At 39.8% G+C, this 25,185-nt stretch overlaps 1 protein-coding gene across 6 annotated transcripts in view; it reads left to right on the top strand.

The window, feature by feature from the left end:
• Window positions 1-25,185, top strand: part of diaph2 (diaphanous-related formin 2) — a 307,464-nt gene that overhangs the window by 225,747 nt on the left and 56,532 nt on the right. For all 6 annotated transcript variants that reach the window (XM_088384971.1, XM_088384965.1, XM_088384980.1 and 3 more), the window contains 2 exons: window positions 8,218-8,382; window positions 16,399-16,534. In XM_088384971.1, coding sequence (XP_088241097.1) covers window positions 8,218-8,382; window positions 16,399-16,534 — 301 coding nt within the window. The remainder of the gene's footprint in view (window positions 1-8,217; window positions 8,383-16,398; window positions 16,535-25,185) is intronic.

Here is a 25,185-nt window from a genome sequence, read left to right as displayed (position 1 = left end):
TTTATTGGCTTTTTTTTTTTTTTTTACAGATTTGGAAAAAAGTGCCTCGATAAGTCAATTGAGTATGAATGTGTTTGAGACGTGCTTGTCTATCAGCGTGAATGCATCAATATGTGAAATGACAGTTCAGCCCAAACATATTCTTGTCCTTGACAAATGTTGAGTCTTAGCTTTAACTATTTTCTTTTTTTTTTTTTTACTCTGATGCAAATCAAATTAAGACTCGTTCTCATTGTCATTCCTTCATTTATTCATCGACGCGTTCACTGTAAATGTACACAATTTGATTAGAATCCTCTACAGATTGTGGTAAATGTTACTGTGATAGATTTTGAATTTTAGAAAGTTTTACTTTGTGTGGTTGTCACGTGTGGAATGGAGCTTTGGAATGGAGAAATTTTGACTATTAGATATAACAATGATTGACTTGTGCCTTTTTCCGTTAAGAAAATATCCATTCAAAAAGTGTCAATTAAATTTTGCCAAGGGTAGAAATATAATTACGGAGAGGAAACAGTATGATTGAGCATTTGAGGAACAGAAGCATGAAGCACACTGATTGTGTGCATTAATTACAACTCATGAAGAGGATGGCTTCAACTAATCACCATCACCCTGCTGGCACTCTCTGTAATCCAACACTGTGTGTATCGTGTACAGATGGGTGGTCGAACTGGAGCTTCTTGCTGGTTGATTGTCGTCCAAGTTGTTGTGATGACTTTGGACAAACTCCAGCAATTCACATTGTATTGTCTCACTGAGGCATTCAAGTTTTAAACAGATTATCTCCGGTCTATGAGCCTGATTTGAATTATTGTATCAGCAACGTAAATTAAACTCTAATGGTCATACAGTATTTAGACTGGGATACTAAGAATAAAAAAAATATATAGAACATCATTCCAGGCCTTTGAGATCCAAATTAGTAATTGTAAATAGTGACATTCTAACGAGTGTTTTTTTTTTTATTCAAATGCAATTCAATGTTGTAAATACATAGTTTTTTTTTAATGATGTGAAGCACATTGAGTTACCCAAATCATCTGGTTACAGTACAGAAGACCAGATACAAAATCAGACAGGCAGTGTGTTCCTATGAGAGTTTTAATATGACTTCCTATGAGTTACCGTAATTTCCGGACTATAAGCCGCGACTTTTTTCCAAAATTTTGAACCCTGCGGCTTATAGTCAGGTGCGGCTTATATAAGATTTTTTTCGTGATTTTTGTGATGACTTGATCACTTTTATACACTCGTAAAAAGGCTGTGGACCACTGTAGTGCGGTATCTTGAAGAAAAAAACAACAAAAATACTATTTTGAAACACTACTATGGCTGCTGTTTATTCTGCCTGTGTTGCTTGTGACTATTATGAGCTTTAGTAGGAATGCACGCTAGGTGACCTGCGTCAAAGGGCTCTAAACCCTTTCTCGTACTCTGCCATGTGACTCACAAATTACACAAAGCAGTGGCGCTGTTTGGACCATCTGCATTGTATTAAAACCCAATCAATCAGGATTTAAATTCAATTCTTCTGACATTTTGCTCACCAAAAACAAGTTGTAATTAATGTGAACTTTTAATGCATTTTATTCAGAAGGTTACTTTGAACCCTGAGGCTTAAATGGCGGCGCGGCGTATTTATGGATTTTTACAGCTTTCTGTGTACTGTCTTTCTTTGTAAAAAACTCATGTGCACGTGCGGCTTATAGTCCGGTGCGGCTTATGTAAGAAAAAAACTAAAATATCCCTGAATTTTAGCTGGTGCGGCTTATAGTCCGGTGCGGCTTATAGTCCGGAAATTACGGTACATGTATTATTACTCGGAAATGATTTGAGCTCATTTGTTGTAACGAGATTCCATTACAATAAGGTTGTGTCTGTTTATATTATGACGTATTATATCGATAAACAGCTAAAATGTACTCTACGTTTTATAAATATGTTGGATTCACAAGACTTAACCAAGCACACACAGCAGTACCCCACAAGTAGTCATTTGAATACAGCGTGTATAGCATTACATACAAAAACCTACACAAAAATGATGCACTGGGATATAAAAAATATATGTGTGGATATTCACTGTCACACTCACACGTAGTTACTTGCATACAAAAACTAGGTTATGTAGCCTTAAAACATGAAATCTAGTGCATGTGGCATTGGGGACACCACCATCCTCTTTTCGTTCACTTTGGCACCAGGTCACATCCTAAATTCCGGAATGTGGCCGTTTGCCTAATTCCCCGTGACAGTTCCAGTGTCGACGCTGTGCTCCCGATGCTGGACGCTGTCAGCCTCTTTCCTGCCTGCCCTACAGAGCTCGCTCTCCTTGTATGACCACATACACGAGTACATGGCAAAACACATCTGCATCAATGTGAGGCATTAACGAAACGGTTCCCTTTGTCTTCCTTATGTTGAATCGCCATCGCTGCTTGAGTCACCTGGAATTTCTCACCCTTTCGCACATCTCTCTGCATTCATTCATCCATTTCATGTGCACCTGTGTGGCTCGGCTGTGCTCCGTCAGTGGGCACCCTCGGTGTGATTTGGCCTGCAGTCGCTGTTTGGCAGTCCGCGTAAGGCTAAAGAGAGCAGCCATGCTCTAAGCAGGCTTAGTGCACGACGATGGATGGAGGGCCCAGCCAGCACACAGGAAAAGCATTAAATAAACATTAATGGAAATGGGTTGAAGGAGATTTATTTAGGAGGCTTTCGGCTCCACGGTTTGTGTTTTTACACAGCAATTTTGAACACTCCCTAATTCATGTCGGTAACACATTCTGATTGGTGGGTTGGTTCCTCAAAGATTGGAAAACTGAAAAAGTAAATCAGACTTGGATGTATTCGTGAACGGCCTTAAGCACTGCTTACTGATGTTGAGAGTAACCTTGGTGGCACGTCAACATTTCAGTTAAGAGATTAAGCACATCAATTTGGACATGTCGCTGAATCTCTGTTTGTACATCAAGCAATGGCCTGACAATGAATTGACTAAGAACAATAAAGAATAGATACACTGTACATTATTTTTAGTATGCAACATTTTCACAATTTCACATTATGGAAAATTTACTTTTTTAATTGATTGTATTTACCTTCAGTACAAACTTAATTAGATGTGTTGATTTGATTAAACAGTTTGTCCTTAATGACTTGAGACATCAGGCCATGAATGGCTTCGATGGTCGTCTTGCAGCTGTCCCAGGTGGCTATGTACAGTACAAAAGTGTTTCTGTAGCACTTTGAAATTCTTTGCAATGTAAAGTGCAATATAAATATAATTTATTATTATTATTATTATTATTGGTGAGGCTTGTTAGATAGCAGATCAGGGATATACATGATATGACTCATACAGATTTAATGTCCATAGTACATGCAGTTACATAAGAAACGAAGGCTCAGTCATCGGCTACTCGTGTGTGTGCGCATTCGTGTGTCTTGTGTGTGTCAGGCCTCATCACTAAGACATATCTTTGGTGTGGAAATACAAGAAGCCTAGGCAACCTCGGTCCAGCAGGAGCCCCATGGGACGAATACCAATGTGAACGTTCGCAAGCATGTGTGTGTCTATGGCGGGAGGATAAAGTGTGTAGTCAACATTCCGAGAAGAAGAAACATAAAGAGCCAGAGGCCACAAACAGCAAAAACTAACCCATGCTTCAAGAATGTTACTCTGTTTGTGACCTGAACGCATAGTCAAAGTCAATGGCACACACAAATACATATAAAAAGAATATATACTTAGATACTGTATTAAAATGTACTTCGTTTTGGCAATTTTTGTATCACTGTTTTTGTTATTTTTGGTGATGTTGTAAATTGCACTGTCTCTGCATGTTTAATGTCTAATGTTGATTGTTGAGAGACATGGAATTTTTTTGTGTTGGGATATCCCACGACTCCCTAATTGTGTGTTTTAGTACTTGTACGTTGGAATGCATGAGGAAATCCAGAAGATATCTGACAGGGTACATTGTGTACATTTTACGACCATCTTTTCTTCCCCCCCTTTTTTTTTAAAGGAGCTTGGTAGTAATGCCCTTCACTGTCTGTTTTCTTCTTCTTGAGAGTTTTCAAGTGAAGATTAAGGGAGGTGCACATTGAAAGAAATAAAAGTTCCTGATAGAAGCAGGGATGGTAAATCATGTCCGGAGAAGCAGGATGTCTTTTCACTCACCTGGAATGCACCATCCTGTGCTAGGGTGATTCACATGATGTAATCCAGCCAATTTGCACTCCCTTTTTTACATGCAAACAAAGCTGAGGTATAGTATGGGACTCAAATAAGTGCATAGATACAACACAGGCACGGCAGATGATTCATATCAGTTAATAAAAAAAAACAAAGCAAGGGACTCAATTCCTGACCTTCTACTTATATAGGATATTATATTATTTTACTTAATACAGGAAAGATGGTCATAATCACTTTAACCACAGTCAAACATTTTTGGCTGATAATGAACATATTTGATATTTTGTATTCACACGTTTGTTTGCATAGCATGGAAGGTTAGCTACCATGTGATTGTATCATGTTTTGCATAGGTGGATACGAACAGTTGGGTTGGAACGGCAGTCTCCAAGTACCCACTTCACAGCAGTTAGCGCGCAGTTCTTTCTCAATGTCCTTTTCATGCATTTATCATCTGTATACATTTCAGTGTGTAAATTTTTGCTTATGCAATGCCAAAGACGGTGTGTGTCTTGACTGCACTGAATTTAAAGGAATTGAGAGCATTCACCTCCTTTGGCTGGGAATCAAGTCAACTTTGTTCATTCCCACAATAGCGCAAATGCCACTTTGTACGTATTTGCACCCATGTACAAAAGTATCAAAAGAGAAAAAAATTCCACCCGGTCACACAGTTAGACCGCACTTTTTGCTACATTGGGCCTGATAAAAGCTCTGTCAGAGTCACACCGTCACTGAGTGCAAACTGAACCCAAGCTCCATTGAAGGCTGGCAAGAACACCACTACACTAATAGTGGACATACAGTGCTTAAGATAACAGCAGTCGAGTGTAGCCCAATTGTATCGAGCTGCAATAGCACTTCACAGATGCCATGCAATACAGATGTGAAACACTTTTCAGAAACAGTTAGCTGGTGTTGGGATTCACAGGTGGTCAAAATGTACCTCACACAATAATCGAGTGAGGAATGGCAAGCAAATCGGCCTCACAGTTCTGAGGTTCTGTCTTGGAATCTCTACTCTTGGCCTCCCAGTGCTCACGCAGATTCTCTTTGTTTATTCCAGGTTCTTCCCACATTCCAAAAACATGGGTCATCTGGGATAGACTCGAGCTCGTGTCTGACCCCAATGACACCACACATAAAAGAGACCGATGGATGTTTTGATAAGAAAATATGCAGTGTGTAAGGAATGTAAGGAATTAAAATGTAATGCCAGACATGTTTAACTTTAATCACTCACTGTAGATAGACATGGCTACAACTGTCGGAAATAAACAGTTTTTGTGTGCATACAGTGAATAATTAGACATTTGTTTTGATACTTGCATCAAATCTACAGTCGTAGACGATTATTGTGATGATCTTTGAGCCTTTCCTGTATTGTTTGTGGCCGTTCCTTTTGAGTCTTTTGAGGGTCCAAGCGCTAGTTGAGCCGAGGTCAGGTGGCTGCTGCGATAATGCTTAACTGATGTTGGCTGTCAATAGCCATTCACCAGGAGAAAAGTGGCGAGCCTGTTCAGTAAATTACACAGTACGGCGTGAGAGGCCAGGTTCAAAACAACCTGACCCTGCTGTTGTTGGGAGAAACAATAGAACAATGACTCCCATCAGCTCCTCCTGCAGCCGTGTGTGTCGAGCCGCTGACTACAAAACACCTTTTTCCATTGGTGCAACACTGCGGCTCTTAGCTCGCCATGCCATTGACTCTAGATGTGATGGAGGGGTTATTGTTATGACATATTTGAGTGTCTCTGACTGACTCTTTTTAGTTATATGCACCAGTCCCTGTTGACCTTGATCCAGGTACCACCTCCCATTGATGGTAGCTATCACAAACGGTGATATCGTATAGTACCGTAATGCTCGAATACCTGACAATTTGGTCTACAAGAAATATTTTTGTGGAAAATATGCCAATCTGTCAATTTAATATTAGGGAGAATCATCATCACATCCAATCTCCCCCTTTGTGGCTTTTAGCAACTGAAGAGGACGCCTTCAAAGCAGAAAAGACTGCAGCAATGTCCCATTGATTTTGTCCTGCATTGGCATGTTTCAATGTCTCGATCAGTCGGAAATGATGGCAACTGTTCGAATTTATGAGGAGTGTTGCTTCTCTTAGTTTCGAGTGATCGTCTCAACTGCTACATTAACTTATGCTACATAGCTACCGTAATTGTCGGACTAAAATTCGCTCCGGAATATAGGTCGCATTAGCCATAAAATGCACAATAACGTGAAAAAAAAAACATATATAAGTCGCTCTGGAGCATAAGTCGCATTTTGGGGGGAAATTTATTCGACAAAATCCAACACCAAGAACAGACATGAACGAGCAACAACAGGCTAAAAAATAGGTATGCTAATGTGACATAAACACAAACGAAGAGCTGAGAACGGGCCTGACGTAACATTCAGAGTTATTAAAAAAAAACTATTATATAAATAACACGTTTATAAAACCATCTGTGTCACTCCAATTCATTAAATCCATCGATCGTCCTTTGTCAACAATAGGTGCACGCCGCTGATGGCGCTTGCACTTCAAAATATTCCACAGGCCCATATAACGATATATAAATTAGAAATCAAATAACTATTATCCATCCATCCATCCATTTTCTGAACCGCTTAGTCCCCACGGGGGTCGCGGGCGTGCTGGAGCCTATCCCAGCCATCAACGGGCAGTAGGCGGGGGACACCCTGAACCAGTTGCCAGCCAATTGCAGGGCACACAGAGACAAACAACCATCCGCACTCGCACTCACACCTAGGGACAATCTGGAGTGCTCAATCGGCCTACCAAGCATGTTTTTGGGATGTGGGAGGAAACCGGAGTGCCCGGAGAAAACCCACGCGGGCCCGGGGAGAACATGCAAACTCCACACAGGGAGGGCCGGAGGTGGAATCGAACCCGCACCCTCCCAACTGTGAGGCGGACGTGCTACCCAGTGCGCCACCGAGCCGCCCAAATAACTATTATATAAGCAATAATATTATCAAACCATCTGTGCACTCTAAATCATTAAATCCATCGATCAAATTCCTCGTCCTTTGTCAACAACGCCACGCGTGCGCCCTGACGTCAGCCTCGTCGTTATTCCACAGATCTAGTATATAACTATATTGTAGCGTTAACAAAGTACAAGGAAAGACGTGGGTTTGGTAAACGGCTCTTTATTTAACAAAACAAACTTCCAGGCGTGTGGCGGCGTGGATTTCCAGCCACGGAGGTGGAAGAGAGATCCATAGAATAGGACCGGGCATGCATAAAAGCCATGACCGAGCCCCATCCACCATCCCCGGACAGCCACCCGGCCGAGCGCCGGTCCCCGACTTCTATTCACGGAGGTGAAAGAGAGCTCCGTAGAGTAGGACCGGGCGTGCGTAAAAGCCATAATAGTTTTTCAAACCTTCTGTGTCACTCCAAATCCTTAAATCCTTCAAACTCTTCGTCCTCCGTGTCACTTAGAAACAAAGCCGCTAATGATGCCGGTAGTACGTGGGGCCCTTCGTCATCTTCGTCATCCCGTGATCAATCTTTGTCTTTTTTGTAAACAACCGCCGCGCCGCGCTGCTGACATCACTTGAAATTCAAATTACAGTAATCCCTTGCTACATCGCGGTTCGTTTATCGCGATTTCACTTTTCTTTTTTTTTTTAATTTTTGAAAAAATTCACATATAAGTCGCTCATTATAAGTCTTCCCCCCACCCAAACTATGAAAAAAACCCGACTTATTGTCCGAAAATTACGGTATTCGCAGACTGGTTAGCTGTCATGTTGTGCTGTGATACCAAGCATTGTATGAATGTATTGTAATTTCAGGATATCCATTGATATTGTAGTTATTTTTTTTACTTGTGTTTGTGATTGACTTATTTTTACTTTATAGGTAAGAATTTCAACTAGGGTGCATTTTATTCCTAAAATTGTTGACCAGATCCAATGTGTTGAAACATTAAGTCCACAAGCCTCCCTTTTTTCCTTAATTGTGTTCCCCTCACGGCTTCTGCAAGCTTTCACGGGAGCAGTACGAGAAGTTGTCAATTATGCACAAGAACATGCAGAAGCTTTACGAGAACATAGGTAGCTACTTCACCTTTGACCCGCAAGTCGTCAGTGTGGAGGACTTCTTTGGGGAGCTGTCCAACTTCCGCATCCTCTTTTTGGTGAGTAAACATTCTATCTAAAAGTTTGTTTTGTACGACACTGTATTTTTTCTTAGTATATTGCATATGTGTATCACAATGTACTGCAGTTTAATGAAAACAGGTGTTTATTTGAAAACATTATTTAGAAAGACGGTAGTATTCAATCAAAAAAGTTACTATGAGCTGCATGTGTATGAACTAAATGGCTTCTTTGACATTTTAGTTGGAAGTCGTGCAAAATTTCTTATTTATTATTTTCCGGCCACATGAATACATGTATAAACTCACACATTCCAACCGACACTACAAACCTTTAAAACCAAATGTTGCCATAAATTCAAAGAGGTTATGTTAGTGAAAAGTGAAACAAAATGGTGGTAATGTGTACACACATTAAAGACTATGTTGCTAAAAACAGAAGGACTACTTTAGCACATAAAGAGTCTCTGAGATGAATGGAAGCTTTTGATTGCATGTTTTATGTCATTTGAAGATGCCACATTTAAGAATAATGTTGTCACACAAAAACAAATACTGTATTGATGCTTTTATTTACATGAGGCAAAGGGACTCAAATAAATAATAAGCAGTGAAGCAGCAAAATAAATATTTTACTTGGCTTGTTTTTCAGTTAAGTAAGTAGTACATTATTGCAGAACAACAGCAAAAAAGCAATAATTATTCCCTCGGTTGATGAGGAGATTAAACATATGTTTGATTTCAATGGCATTGGCAGCATCCCAGAATTGTCAGAAAGGAAGCAAGTCATTATTCCATGCAGTCCTCATTCCCCATTAGGAACGCCAAGGTCGTCGTGTCTGAATCCGTCTCCTCGCTTCACTCTGATCCCCATCTGAGACCAACTTTTCACCCCCCCTCCAATGCCCCTCCCCACCATCAAAGTGTAACTGCACACAACACTCTGCTCCCTGAAGGTTTCCCGTGTTGCACATCTCTAAAAGAGGCATCCACCCAAGAAAATAAATTATTCTCTCAAGCAAATAGCTGCATATGAATATTTTATTACTGATTTAAACTTCCCTGCTATGAAGAAGGCAGAAGGAGACGTGAGCGGGCCACGGGGTTACAGCGGTGTGACTAAATTGTCTGGAAATAGGGGAAGAGCATTGCTCATAAGGTAATGGGGAATAATAACAGTGATAATAATAATCAGCTTCTCCATTTCGGATAGATAGATAGATAGATAGATAGATAGATAGATAGATAGATAGATAGATAGATAGATAGATAGATAGATAGATAGATAGATAGATAAATAGATAGATAGATAGATAGATAGATAGATAGATAGATAGATAGATAGATAGATAGATAGATAGATAGATAGATAGATAGATAGATAGATAGATAGATAGATAGATAGATAGATAGATAGATAGATAGATAGATAGATAGATAGATAGATAGATAGATAGATAGCACTTGGTTATGGCACACCACATGCTGCAGTCATTTAGTGTAGACAATATGAGGAGGTTGCACATAATGGTTACTGCCTGAGAGCAGTCGCCGTTTGATAAATCTTACTAAGGCATTGGTATGGAAGCAACTGAAAACTCCAGAAAACCGAACTCAGCTTAAATACGTCTTGGTGAATAAAATATTTTCTGTTTTGAAAGATAGCTGATAATAAAATCATCTCTTACCATCATCAAGCCAATTAAGTCCTGATTGACACACTGATGACAAAGTCACTCAATACATTCTGAATTTCAATAAATTCATCTCCAGCATTGGTGAAAATGAAATTAATGCTAAATTTGAACTGCTTGCACAAACCTCAGCCAATTCAATTCGGACAGTCGGCCAAACTTGCTCATGATGGACATGAGTCATTGCAGCGTTGGCACTACAGTCACAAAAGTGAATGTGCCCGGTAATATAATCCATTAAGTTCATTTTCCTTCTGTTTCATGCTCCTTACATCCCTCGCTGGGCAGCCAAGGAAATATTTGATTTCTGCGCGCGCGCACAGTCACGCACACACACACACACACACACACACACACACACACGCACACACACACACACACACAAACACACACAAACACACACACGTCTGAATTTGTTCATTTAATGCGGCCATATTCAGGAGGCAAACGAAATGCAGTAGCGGGGTCTGAATCTGTAATCCTGACCAGGAGCATTGGGGGATGAGGATTTCTTCCATTAATGAGTTATCAAAGCACAGCAGATGGGCTGGGATGAGCGAACAGTCTTTCTTGTTAATTGAGTGACTTTCTAATAAGTCCAAAAGAACCAGAGTGGGTTTTGCAAAGTAGCACGTTACAGCATCTCGTAGCAGATTAGAATGATGATTTCTGTTTTATGTATCCACTTCATGCCCCATTCTGTGCTGAGCCGCACAATTCAAAGCTGTCCAATTCCTTCACACACACACGCACAGACGCGCGCACACACACACACGCACGCACACGCACATTCAGTGACACCCCCTGACCACGGTTGTCGTAATGCTGGGAAACGATGCGACCTTGTAATTTACTAGTCGTACTAAAACGTACTGAAACATTTTGGCAGAGTGCTGTGTACAACCAGTGTGGATCAACAAATTCATCAATTTATCCATATAAAAGACGCTCTGCATTATAAGGCGCACGGTGTTTTTTTGAGTAAATTTTAAGTTTTTAAGTGTGCCTAATAATGCTGAAAATACGGTATTGAAGGAATTGGAATTGACTTGAACAAAGGTTCCTGTTGGTAGTTTGGCCAACCACAGCGCTCAGGTTGAAAAAGAAGCAGCGCTTCGTCTGGTCGTCAAAAAGGCCACAAGTGCATGTGTTGTTGACAAGTCTAAGCGGCATTTAGGTGCTACTTTTACTTACTTCTGAGTCTACATTTGCAAACTGTGTGATCAATTGGGATTGCAACCCCCCTGCACCTCATTCCACTTCTTTCCACCAGAGGGGACCCGGGGGCACGCAGCTTGTCATAGACACGGCCTCTGGGAAATTTATGGCCACAAATCACTTTGGCAGCTTTGGGAGGTTATCGCAAGGGACACATTTTTTACCTTTATACTTTAACTACACGTCTGACCTCTTCTTCAATCCCTCATACTTACCTCCATCAAGTTGTGCTTTATTTGTTTTTGCAACCGCAGGTGAGTGTGTTTTTAGCAGGATTATGCAAACCCGACAGACCAGATTTATTTATTATTTTATTCTCTTATGTTTTGGGGTAGCTGTATTTAACCTTGTGACACCCCCACCCAAAAATGCTTTAGTTGTACTTTTGCATCAGTAGAGGTGCAATTGAGGTCCCGTCTGTCAGCAGAATTACAGAAACAAGCCATAGAATTACACTTGTAGACATATTTAAGGATTTCAGATAGCCGTAATCCAAATGTTCTCATACAATAGAATAGGTGACTGAAGTCTACAACACTGTGACTCAAACACCTCTCTGCATCTGTCTGTACATTGGAGTCTAAGGATCCGCCAAAAAATAGGATTTGGTAGGTACCTCGGTTTTCAGGTCACAGTTAAATTTAAATTGTCAATAAGCAAAGTATAAAACTCCTTATCTATTAGTTGGCTACTTTACCTTATCTTGCTCTGTGAATATTCCATGTTACAACGTAAAAACCAAAACATTATTGACTGGTTGAGATTTTTTTTTCTTTATTAAATTTGGAGCTTATATACTGTTGTGCACTATCGTCTAGAAATTGCAGTAATTAGGCACTGATAATGCACAATTAAATAAGTGGCATGATGTTTTGTGGTTTTATGACTGCACAAAGTGGGTCAACAGTGTGCATAAATCTTTTGCGAAAGAAGTCTTAGGCACAATACTGCCAACCCAAACTTACAGCATGAGAGCGTCAGTCATTAGCTTTGGGCAATTTACTAAGTCATTTTTTAGAGTTGAAAACGGCACTTTAAGTCAAGAATCTGCCAAAACAAGACAAGAGCAGATGTGGATATGTCAGAAAATTTGAATAGAGATTCATATAATAGATTTGTAGTTAGCAGCAGCAAGCTGACTACCTGAGTGTAAACATGTGTGTATGATTTTAGGATCCTCTAATCCTTAAAATAGATCTGTCAAAGATGCACAAAAACAGTCACAGTTGCACTCTGTCAAAAAAATCACCTTGAAGTGCAGAACTTTTCAGTAGCATTACTTCATCTAAATTGATAAAATGTATAATCACTTTCCGGCCTGGTAAACATGTCCTGTTCTGGACTGTGACTCCTGCCAGGGAATGAAGTCAAGCCAGACTTATCCAGGCGCCATGTAGATGTGACTAGTGATTTAACGAACCCAGTTTATTCTTAATTGTCTAATTAATTGCATAGAATATCATGTCGCTTCAGATGACTGCAACTTTTTTGATCATCTCCACCCAGGGACCAGAGTTATTTTGCACATTCAACTGCCATCATTATGACAACATTTTTTTTTTTACTTTCATCATCTCAACATATGCCTCAAGAGACAAAACACAAGCTTATATATGTTCTTGATTTTTAAATCAAGGCACTGAAAGTTGAATGTGTGACATTACTACATTTCAATAGGATGTCAAATATAGCCACTCGTCTAATTGCATATGGTCGCCTTAACATGAAGTAAGAACCATCAAAGGGACCAATATAGAAAAAAATACCAGTCTGAACAGGAAGTCTCGCTATGGTAATTGCGGGTTCCATTTGATGAGAGTAATGTCGCTATGTTGCATAATCGTGTATACACACAATTGGTTGTTTGCTTTAGATTACTTTTGCCGGCAGTATTTATTCATTTTTACTCTGTAATCTACACGATTTATCAATTGTTTGTGTTGCAGATTTTCTTTTGTACAATGTGGTGGTGCAGACGCAACACAGTGCTTTATAGATGAGCAGATAATCGTGGGGGGGTGGGGGGGTCTTTAACTGGCACTGCTGACCATGAGTGCACATAAACTAGCTGGTTCTGAGCTGCTTAAACACATCACCCAGTATGCTATTCACTAAATAGACTGATTGCTGATATTTCCTCAAACACTGGTGTCAATCTAATAGACGCTGTGCCCACCCGATGTGTCTTCCATAAATGACTTCCTCAAATATACACCATCTTTTTCCCATTTGGAAAAAAAACCCAGGATAATAACTGCAGTTACTAAATTTCATAGACACTTCACTCCACTCATTATTAAAAAGTTAATTGCTGAGACCATGTGAACTCTGTTGTTAACCAAAACAGCAACACTTACTAATGCATGTAGATTGCCTCTCAGATGTTCTTTCGGCACATTGTACCCAAGTTGAGATGATCTTATGGAGTAATTTTTAAGGGCAATTAGAGTTACAGTAGAGATAGTCACTCAGCAATGTTTTGTGTCCATGCAGCAGTTTTTTACAATCAACACCCTGAACCATCTGCAGTTGAATAAATAACCACCCATAGCCATTAATGCTGAAAATAAGGTGAACACTTTTCTCATTCCTGATACATGTGGCAATAAAATGCATGTTTATCACAGTTGTCACCCTAAACCACACTCAGTTGATTGTGTGCATGTGTGTGTGTGTGTGTGTGTGTGTGTGCGTGTGTGTGTGTGTGTTTGTGTGTGCGTGTACATGTGCATGTGTGCATTGTGTTTGTCATTGCCCTTGTCACCAACAAGGAGATACGGACATCAGGGCCGCGTGTCCTTCAACATCATGTCAAAGCTCTTCTATTGACTAGCATGAGTGGTTCTCATTCCACACCTTTTCACCACAATCCCCTTAATCCTCGGGTTTTAGATGCAAACACATACACATACATCAGGACTATGCAAGGCGTCAGATGCAGACCAGTGTCATCACGTGTAATATCAGTGCAAGGATTTTCAGAATGGTCTGGAATAGTTTTGTAATAAAGACAACAAGTTAAAATGCAAGAAAGCGATGGGGATTCATTGGGAATGATCTTACAACACTTTACTAACACTTTCACCACGTCAGCCATTGCTAACTAACTAGCTACATAGTGCTATCACTACAGATGTCTACCAATACAAACTGCCACCGAAATAATCAAAGTAGTGTTTATAAAAATGTATTAAAAAATATATATATATAACAATTTCTGACAGAGTCAATCACACTTGAGCATACGTAGTTATCTTTGTGAAGGCAGATTTATTGAGATATTTCTATTGAAACTCATTAGTTTGTCCTGGAACATCCAATGATTGAGCTTTCACATAAAATCCACAAACTGTAGCTACACTGGGTGCGGTCTTGGTATGCACCAGCTCAGGTCCGTGATGAGAAGCAAACACATCTTGTTTGCCTCCAAAGGTCACACAGTTGCATCTTGCTCAGTGTTGGCACAAGAACAAACTGACACATTTGTAAAGGCTGAATTGCTCCTGTTGATTATCTGGCTGCCTCTGACTCCGTCCTGACATTTGGGCCGGTCACGAAGGAGCAGCGGGATGATATCTCCTTCTCACTCCACCGAGACCGCTTGACGCTCTGCAGCGACTGCTCCACTTTCTTTTCTTTTCACACATTGTGGCACGGTGCACTGCATTATGCCATGTTTGGCCATCATTTTGTACAAAGTTAATATCACACAGCCTCACGATCTCCTGCAATTTTTTCTCATGGAATATGTTTTAAAAGACCAAAAAGATTAATGATGGTCTGGCACTCCATCATCATAAAATTAAAAGAATAAATAAAAAGATGACATCATCTTTTACAAAGCATTCAATGATTAGGCTCCCTCCTACTTGATAGATTTGGTGTCAATTTATTAGGTCACAGCCGTTTTCTGACTTCCTTATATAAATAAAACAAAAGTGTTAGAGCCTTGCATGCCACTGGATTGCGGATTTTTTTGTACTAACCTTGAAATTTCAATGTATTTATTTTTCTCACCATATAGCCATAAATTAGTAATGTCTCAAGCACTGTATGTGTTTCATCAGATCACAGCATTTTCTACATTGTAGCCATGTATTTGTGAGGTTTTGGTATGTTCAGCTGAATCGTAGGTTTAATATATAGCAATAAAAAGTTTGTTTGGTGCAAGCAAAACACTGCTCATAACAGAAAAAAAACACCATCATACTTGCAGTGAAGCGTGCTTTTGGTAGTATCTTGCTTTGGGGTTGTTTTTGCACTTGGGGCCTTATACAAGGTGGAGGGAATTATGAACAGATCAAAGTAGCAGTCAGTGTTAGCAGAAAACTTTCAGGTTTCTGCTTGAAATAGAATAAAAATCCACAAAAGCATCTCAAATGTATGTGTGGTCAAAGAGAGGCACTTGAAATAGAGGCAGGTGTGAGCTGATTCCTATTTAATTAGTTTTAAAGTGGTTTATTTATTCTGAACACAGCCAAATGCCTGTTGGGGTGTGCAGACTTATGCAACCACAATACTTCAGTGATTTGTGTTCATTTTGCCTCTGGAAAAGATTAGAAATAAAATTCAATTGTGGTGTACAAGGTAGTGTGAATGATGGAAAAACGTTTGAAAACAGTTCATGTCAGCTTTGTTACATCACAAAAAACTGAGGTGTTTAATTTTTTTATATACTGTATTCTATTATTTCCTCACTTATCACCAGCATATTTTCATAACAAATTCCGTTGAAATCTGAATTTGACTTGAAACAATCTTCAAAACAATTGTTGAAAACAAAAAAACAAAAGAAGTGTGGCTCACTTGAACCTTTGCATGTTTATTAATCAATGTGGTGGCAGTAATATGACTTCAGAACAATTTTTCATTCATTACCACCAGTATACGAGGTCTTCTTCATCTTGGAAAATATGCTCACAGATTATAACCTTGAAGCCCCCCCCCCCACTTCCCAAAAGTGCTCATACACTTGAAATGATTTATTGTTTATTTCTGTAGCTTATCTTCAACGTTTCTTGGAATACAAATTTTTTAGCTGATGGCAAGTCGCCGCTTCTGAAAACGACACTTAAAGAGCGGTGGCAGAAATCGGAAATAATCTGTGTGTGTCTGTGTGCTTGTGCGTGCGTTGCCTCATCAGGAAGCTGTGAAGGAGAACCACAAGAAGCGGGAGATGGAGGAGAAGATCAAGAGAGCCAAGCTGGCGAAGGAAAAAGCTGAGCGCGAGAAGCAGGAGCGCCAGCAGAAGAAGAAGAAGCTGATTGACATGAACAAAGGTGCGTCACTTCTCCACAAAGATGCCGGCGGGGCACGTAGGGAGTTTGGGACCAGAGCGAAGGGGGTGTGGACTGGAGTGTGTGTAGTGTCTTGCTTTGGAAATAATGTTGTCAATCATATTGGGATTACATCTATGATTTCCTAGTTGATGGATGGACTTCTGAAATAAATTTTAAATTCTTTAAAGCTTGGCCAATGGGGCACATCAGACACTACTTCCTGATGTTTTTAGTTTTATTATGTGGTTCATTGAGTCACGCTACGCTGTCACGCCACTGTTGTCACCCAGTCAGGATGCAACGTAATGCTGAAAGCATTACAATCTAAGATTGCAAAAGTGGACTATATTTACACTGACTTATTGCAATAACTCCTTTATGCCCCCTCCCCCCCCGGTATCCACCGTTGCACCCCACCCGAAGCAATGCCAGTAAACTGTGTATTGATCAGCATGAGTTGCTCCGACATGAAAAATAAGAACGTGAGAGCGAGTTGGTTGTGTCGAGCTCTACAAATGACATTGAGAAGGAATTTCAAGCCCGAAGGCCCTCTGTGAGCAGTCACTCTGCTATTTTGTCCTTTTTTAGGGGGGATTTCCACAATTCACTTGTTACTAAATGTCAGCTTCTAGCCAATGGCTTCACAGCCATATGTGGAAGTGTGACAAGACAGTCCTCAGGATGCCGCAAATCCTCCAAGATAATTGATCCATGCAGCACTGTTTCTCTTTTTTTCCTCTCCTGAGCAGTGACCTCTTTGAAAGCTTCACTCTTAATAATCCAACATGGATGTGTGTGAAAGAGTCTGTCGAGCGCTCTTTTCTCATTCGGCCTAACCAGATGGAGAAGGGTAGAGAAGCAGCTATAATATTAAATATTTCTCCCAGAGCAGATTTTGATCTGACTTTGTGAATGCCATAATATGACTCACATGAATAAAACATAAGGATGACATGGGCAGCGTCGCCTGCAGGAGATAGTGATGCGAGGATTGTCCTCCATACGGAAAAAAAGTTACCTTGTTGTGGTGTCCTGATAATTGTGACCTTGGCAGTTGAGGTGCAGTATAAGCACTTTTAAATTAGAAATGCCTGCTGTCATTCTTTGTGGAACATTGAATACTTGTTTTTTTTTGTCCATAATGCACCTGCATATGAAAGGTAATTAGTAAAAGGACAATCTTTGTTCATTAGAAATGCAAAATTCAAAGGTTTAACAGCTGTGAGGCGTTTTCCCCTCGCACAACATTAACTTCAGAAACTGATTACTTGTTTGGTTTCTACTCAATTGTGTTTATTTTTAATCAAACAGCATGATGTTGCATCTTGGTGAACGTATGAATCTGGACAGTCAGTGTAATCAAGGCCTCATAGCACAGAAATATCTAAATGATGAATAATCTAAATGTAATAAAAATGGAAAATTGATTTTAGGGTTAGAATAGATGGATGGATGGATGGATGGATGGATGGATGGATGGATGGATGGATGGATGGATGGATGGATGGATGGATGGATGGATGGATGGATGGATGGATGGATGGATGGATGGATGGATGGATGGATGGATGGATGGATGGATGGATGGATGGATGGATGGATGGATGGATGGATGGATGGATGGATGGATGGATGGATGGATTAAATCCATTTGTATGGCCAGATGGCATAAACATATGGCCACTATATGAGATTTAATACACTTTTCATTGGGTTACTGTGATTAAACGTATTGCTTAAAAACCTTTCAATAGACCATCCAATTGTGTTTAATGACTTTTCAAGAGTTTTTTTTTTTAGAAGGGATAGATTTTATGTCATTTCACAAATTGCACGCAAATCCTCTTCACTTGCAACTGATTAATGATTTGCATAATTAATGAGGGCTTATTTCATTTTTTTCCTCAGCAGAAGCTTTCAGTTGGGCAAAGAGGGATGTTTTTCAGAGAACTGATAAAATATGACGTTTGCTTATTTCCCAGCTGAAGTAATGAGATAATAAATAGGCATGTTTGCTACGTACATGCTGGTACTTTTTTTAATTAATGTTTTTAAACAAGGATAACTGATAGTCGAGACAAGAGTGGTGCTAAATGTATTGCCCCTGTAAATGACTACAAGTTCTAATGTTGGAAATTGCCTATGAAGCCATTACATAGTCATCCCATTTATTTTAATTCTTGCTAAGTGGATTTCCACATTATCTTGAACTGACCAGATGTTCAACATTTACTTGATCACATCCTTTGCATTTAAATATCTGCTGAACAAATCCAGTTATATAAGATTTTTTTTGGAGGGGAGGGGCTAAAAAGGGGCCTTAAAGGTTCTCCTTTTTTTGTGGTTTATTTTGTGCAGCAACATATGAGAGAGTGTCACAAGGAGCATGTGTCAAAAGCTTGAGCAGGGTCAAGCCAGTGGCCCATCTTTTCTTAAGGCCTCTTGTGAGAAGCAGCAGGTCCCTTAGGCTGCATGCTTGGCAAACATTGGCGAGGTCAGAGCCCCCCGTCTGTGGCAAGTGTCTGCACCCGCGTGTCAACTTTGTACCTCAGTCGAAACAACTAAGCTTTGAACAGCGCCGCAGAGCCAGAAACACTTTTGACTTCAATACAGCTTGGCATGAGGCGCAGAGGAATAAACAAACAACCAAAAAGGGTAAGAAAAAGTTTGGAGAAGCATTTTATAGAGAAACGTCCCTCTTTTAATTGGTAAAAATAAGAATAAAATTGAAACAAACATCATTTGAAGGAACTCGATGATGGAAAGTTGAATGATCCAATTTGAAATGAGTATTATATAGGGTGGGACGATATATTATATATTCTATATTGTGAAGCATTTTAGTTTGTGTCAATCGGTGTTAATGGAAAAAGGTGTTAAATCTTCATTTATATGATGCTATGTAGGTATCCAATATTTAATTGGCGAATAAACCACTATTTCAAACATGTGTATTTCAAATCATATTTCCCTATTGAAAAGAATGGACATGCCAATAATCTGTTCCAATTCTACATTGTGCTCCTTCTGTTGTGTTCATTTTGGCTATTAGGGGGCAGTATAGTACAGACCTGACTGACTCAGTAAGATGCATAATATTAACAGCTGTTTTCTAATGGGATAAAGAATATATGCTAGTGATTGTTGCTATAGTTTGTCTACGTGCGTTGTTACACCACGAGTCTTCAAATACACGGCTCACTTGTAAATCAAGACACTACCCCTCTTGATTTTAGAGTGCATCATAAGCACCAAAAGAAAAATACTCCATAGATGCAGACTTTTTCCCTGAAGAAGTAATTGCGTTTTGGACATGATTTCAACCAAAGAAACAGTTAGCAACAGCTTGCAGGCACGAGTCAGGATTGTTTGGTAGGGATATTTTCGTGCCTCTGCCAAGATGTTTGTGATCAAATTTGGGAAGAGAATTATGTGTTTTGAGCATTGATCACATGACATCTTGAGGTTGTGTGTCACCAAATAGACAATTACAACATTCAAATTCAGATAATTGCTCAACTTCCTCAAAGAGCATCTGGATCTGGACAACTTTTATGTGGAAGTCTATTTTTTTCAGATCACATTTCCCTTCCTGATTACACTATCGCAGTGGTTCTTAACCTTTTTGGAGGTACCGAACCCCATCAATTTCATATGCACATTCACCGAACCCCTGTTTGGTTGGGTAATGACATACCAGCAAATCAGTGTGACTTCTGCTGTTGCCTTTGCAAGACCAGTTCAGATATGCGTTATCGCGAATTTACACGACATTCAGGTGTGTTCGGCCATCCGCGGGTCGGGCAATAGCATACCAGCTCTGCCGAACCCCTGAAGCCGACTCACCAAACCCCTAGGGTTCGATCGAACCCAGGTTAAGAACCACTGCACTATCGTGTGTCTTTTTTAAATCTCTCCCCCTGCCAGTGATCGCCCTATTAAATAACAAAATACATATTTATGTATTGTTCTTGATTTTATTGGGGGAGGCAATCCCTGTTTATTGTCGGAGAGAGATACTGGAGGTTTTTCAGTTTTTTTTAATGAATTTGGGGGTAATTTTTGGCCTAACCTCCCAATACATTTAATTGGGCATCAATTATACACAGATTTTCAATATTCACGTGCGGACTTACATTTTTTTCCATATTTAAAATGGAATTTTCGTCATACATCTGGTAAGCAAGTGTGTGGCCTTTCGTGGCCCCCCAGTAGCGCTGATGAAAAATTGCAGCTCTCTTCATCATTTAAGTTAACCCTGCTTGGAAGATGGATTTTTGCAGCATTTGTGAGTTCACAAAACCCTTCTGTTCTTGCAGAATTTCCAACTGTTTCCTTTTTCAAAGAACAGCAAAAAGTATTTTTAGCTGGTAGAGATGTTTGTACTTTTTCATACATAGTTGATTTGGCGTTCCGTCATTGTGATTGGTTAAAACAAAAGTAGGCATGCACAATTTGCTTCATTGCCCAGTCATCTCAAAGTATTACTGTATACCCCGCCTTTTCCAAAGAGATCACATTGGATCAACCCCTTATCGATATCATGGAGAACTACTTTGAGTGATTCACATATCACCATGACTCTCTCCAGGTTACATTTAAATTGTCCATCCCTGCTCTTTTTTTTTTTTACTTAGTAGTTGCCTATATGCATCAGCTTGACTGTGCACATTGTTACATAGCAGTGCTGTTGAGTTGAAGTGTTAATAAGTAATTGACATGTAAATGTCACACTTTTAATGATTTTATTGTGGGCGTGTGACCTTTTAGAGTGTGCATATGTATAAGATGTTACAACACTCCCATATACAGTAGAAACATTGTGAATGGATTCTTTCCTTAATGATATTTTCATTTCTATTGCTAACATGACCAGAAGCATATTTGAGGGTTGGATTTGAACCCGTGACCTAAAGTAGCCTCATTTAAAGAGCCATTATAAAGAGATACATTCACCGAGAAATTAGTCATTTTTCTAACATAAAGTGGTATAAAGTAATGTTCTACACAGCCTAGCATTTGTGAGTGTTATCAATTTGCCTTCCATTTTCCCTACATTCACTTTTCTTCAGCTTCAAAATTGTGACAGTTGTATATCTTTTTATAGTTAGTGTCCTGGAGCACTTTTTGTTTTTCTACATTTAAACATGTTTTCCGTGTGGCATGCGAAAGCAAAATGCATATGCGGCTGACTTACTGCTGGTGGCTGACGGCTTCCTGTCAGCCGTGACGGAGGTGGAGGGTCTGAGATTGATGGCTTTGTGCCACACTGACAGCTGCAGGTAGGCAGGAAGGCGTGTGCGTGCACCTGTATCACAGTCTCAGCCGCACTAGCTGATCAGAGGCAAGCGTTGACAGGCAGGTACGCACTCGCCACATTCGCGCTGTCTCTATGGTGACACAGACGCGCCGAATGACGATAACTCCATGGATAGCGAGACATGAGTTCACGGCTTGCGTCTTTTACTATGCTGCCTTAGTTTGGCAGCGATTGATTACATCTCATTCAAATTAGGATACTCATTACCCAAAGGGGTTTTTACCTGTTTATTCTACATACAGACTGTGTCCCACCTATCTCCCAAAGTTAGCTAGAATAGGCTCTAGCGCACATAAAGAGGACTAACACTATAAAAATGCAAAAATGAATAATCTCTCATAGGTTTCCATAACATTACCTATTAATTAATATAGTGACCAAGCCCTGCCACAAATCTGTGAGTGATTGACGACTACAGATTATGTGTTTGTATAATTTGCTATATTAATGGTCTAAACTGTACAAAATACCCAAAGCAGTGATAGTACTTCAAACTCATCTTACATTACAAACTTGCATGTGAATTGAGTTTGCCTATGCAGGAAAGACACTCGTTAACTTCACTGAATCACTTGAAAGTGCAACTTTGACACCAATTACGTTACGACCTTCCTATTTAAAGAGTGCTCTGGTGGCATCATGTGGCACCAAAGAAACTCCATTGCATGATTTTTATGTCAAGAGAATGCATATTCATCATGTTCGTACTTCATCAGTTGCTGTGTAAAGGTGAATTCCGCCGTTAGCTGCCAAACTGTAGAATTGCCAAAATTGAAAGCCACCAAAAGTCACATTTTGGGGTATCCTAGATAATTCTAGATTCCCACTCCATGTATTATTGCTCAGTTCATATTTTTGTGTGGTTTTTTTTGTGTGTGTGTCTAAGAGTTCATATTAGATATTAGGGGATTTGTCCACATGCCTTTGGTAGACAATTTCAGTTTGATGCAGCTCGGTTCATCACCACTACAAACTTCACTCACTGTGAGAAATATATAATTGAATCAATACCTCTTTGATAATGTCAATAAAAACAGAGTCACATATTGACCTCTACTCATGATTTCTAGCTTCTAAAAATGTTTTCATAAGTTTGCTCCATCTTGCTGAAAGGCTTCTTTGAATATCAATGATCTATGGATGGATCAAGTGTCTAATCATTTCTCTACCCATACATGGCTCTCACCAGTCACATCCCAGTCAATCAAACTTAATTACCTTCAGGAGACTTCATTGTCAGATCTGTTTAGCTTTTAGAGACGTCACTGCCTTTAGCAGATGCAAACAACCTGTGAGGACTTTAGTTCAGATGTTATCTCAAGCCGTGTTCCAGAAGTCGGCATTAACTATCCAAACGTGCCACTCATTCTGAATGCTGCCCTGGAGATAAGAGCCAGACTTAACAGAAGTCTAATGAGCTTAGACGTCTCTTTCATCTAAATAACTTGAGTAGCTCGAGTAATTCTCTACCTGTCCTCTCCATAGCAACCAAAACATCATAAAATACAAGTTTAATTACAAAAAAAAAAAAAAAAATGGTCTGCATATTTTCAACGTAGTCCTATGACACTTTTAAGGGAATACTTTTTCACTGTTGTGTCTACAGGAATTCTCTGAAGAGTGAGTACATTTTTATCATCAGGGTATTATAGCTTACCCTGAAGACAAAAAAAATATTTTGGAAACTGTGCAGAGAAAATAAAACGCAATCGAAAGTACAATGACACTCAATAGAGAACGTAAACAGCAGATAAGAGAAAATGATCCAAATGTTGATTTAGCAACGGTCTAAATGTTCAGCGATACCTTGAACATGCTTTGTTTAAGCTTTGTAATTCAAGAAAATGTGTAATTAATTTTTCTAAATCCACTTCGAACCCCACCATTTGCTAAATGAACATAATGAACTTTGAAATTTGTTTCAGTTAAAAGCTGCAACGTGCATCTTGAACCAACAACTTTATCAAGCTACTCATTAAAATGTATATTCGGTAGTGTATTACAATCTGGTTATTCACTTTCACTGTAACCCTTCTAACAACCCCCCTCCCAAAAAAACAAGTTCAGTTGAAATGAAAAATGTCGGATTAATTTTATTCCAACACAAGAAACAGTTTTAACATCCCCAAATTCACTTCTGTGTATCTTTTCAACAACTAAGAAGCAAACTTCATGGATCATCAACTTGTACATGCTCATATTGAAAATAAACAAAATTTTCCATTTGGAAAATGTGGGGTTGTGCGTTCAACGTAGCTGGGCATCCTGACACAGCGACCCAAGAAAGTATGTCAAACTAACATCTGTCAGCGCCTCCCCATGTGTCGCTGTGGTGCTACCGGGCAGAACTATCTGCTCATGGAAATAGCAATATGGACACTGAGGAGCGAGAAAATGAATGACTGTGGAGGCGGGAGAGTGTGTTGGTTGCAACATTGCATGCATCTCTAGTCCTCCCATCACACTTTACCACCATCCACCCTCCCCTACTCTTTGCCACTAGGGACCTGGCAGCATCCATCCAGATGGAGAGTTTATTTTGGTTTTTGTTTGTTTACTTATTCATGCATCTAGCTATTTGGGGGCATCGCATGGGCTTTCGTTCCACCATGGAATGCAAATCGCCACGGCGACTAATCCACTTTCATCTCTCCCCTGTCGACATCCAACTTCTCTCCGTGCCTCTCCCAGCCCTTTTTTTTTATTTTTTATTTTTTTTATCATGACAGCTCTCGTTTCTCTTGTATGGGCACATACTGACCATAGTGACTCTCTTGAGCTGGTGCATGACCCAGAAGAAAAAAATAAACATTTCACCTTGAGCTCACCTCCCACATCTCCCAGACATTCTGAGCTTCCGGCCTCCTTTCCCACTCTGATCCTGGTGCTATGCAAGAGCTGATGGCAAGACCCAAGTAGAGGCAACAATACACCCCCCCCCCCCCCCCAACCTCCTTTGAGTGCAGGGTTGTGGAAGGTGACACAAGTGGGTTTGTAAAACAATTAACATTTTAAGCAAATATCTTCATTTGGTTAAGAAAGTTACTCTGATTCATTTTTGCAACTTGCCCCTTCATACACACATACAGAGCTCCCACATATGCTTTAAATACTTGGTAATGTTTGAATTTCAAAAACATCACAATGTATTTTTGTTGCACCGAAGGTCCAAATGTCAACAGAAATTGCAGTATCTTGAGGCCATTTGATTCAAGTACTGTGAAAAGTGCTTGAAAGTTGCATACATGAAATTCTATTCCATCGCAAACATATTTGCCTTACTGCAAGCATGTCCAAAGTCCGGCCCGCTGGCCAAATCCGGCCCCTGGTC

The sequence above is a fragment of the Syngnathus floridae genome, chromosome 1 (assembly GCF_059516105.1).
Source record: "Syngnathus floridae isolate MCC-2025c chromosome 1, RoL_Sflo_1.0, whole genome shotgun sequence".
In the NCBI taxonomy this organism is placed as follows: Eukaryota; Metazoa; Chordata; class Actinopteri; order Syngnathiformes; family Syngnathidae; genus Syngnathus; species Syngnathus floridae.
Note: the sequence above shows the minus strand (reverse complement) of the source record. Positions and strands in the feature narration are given on the sequence as shown.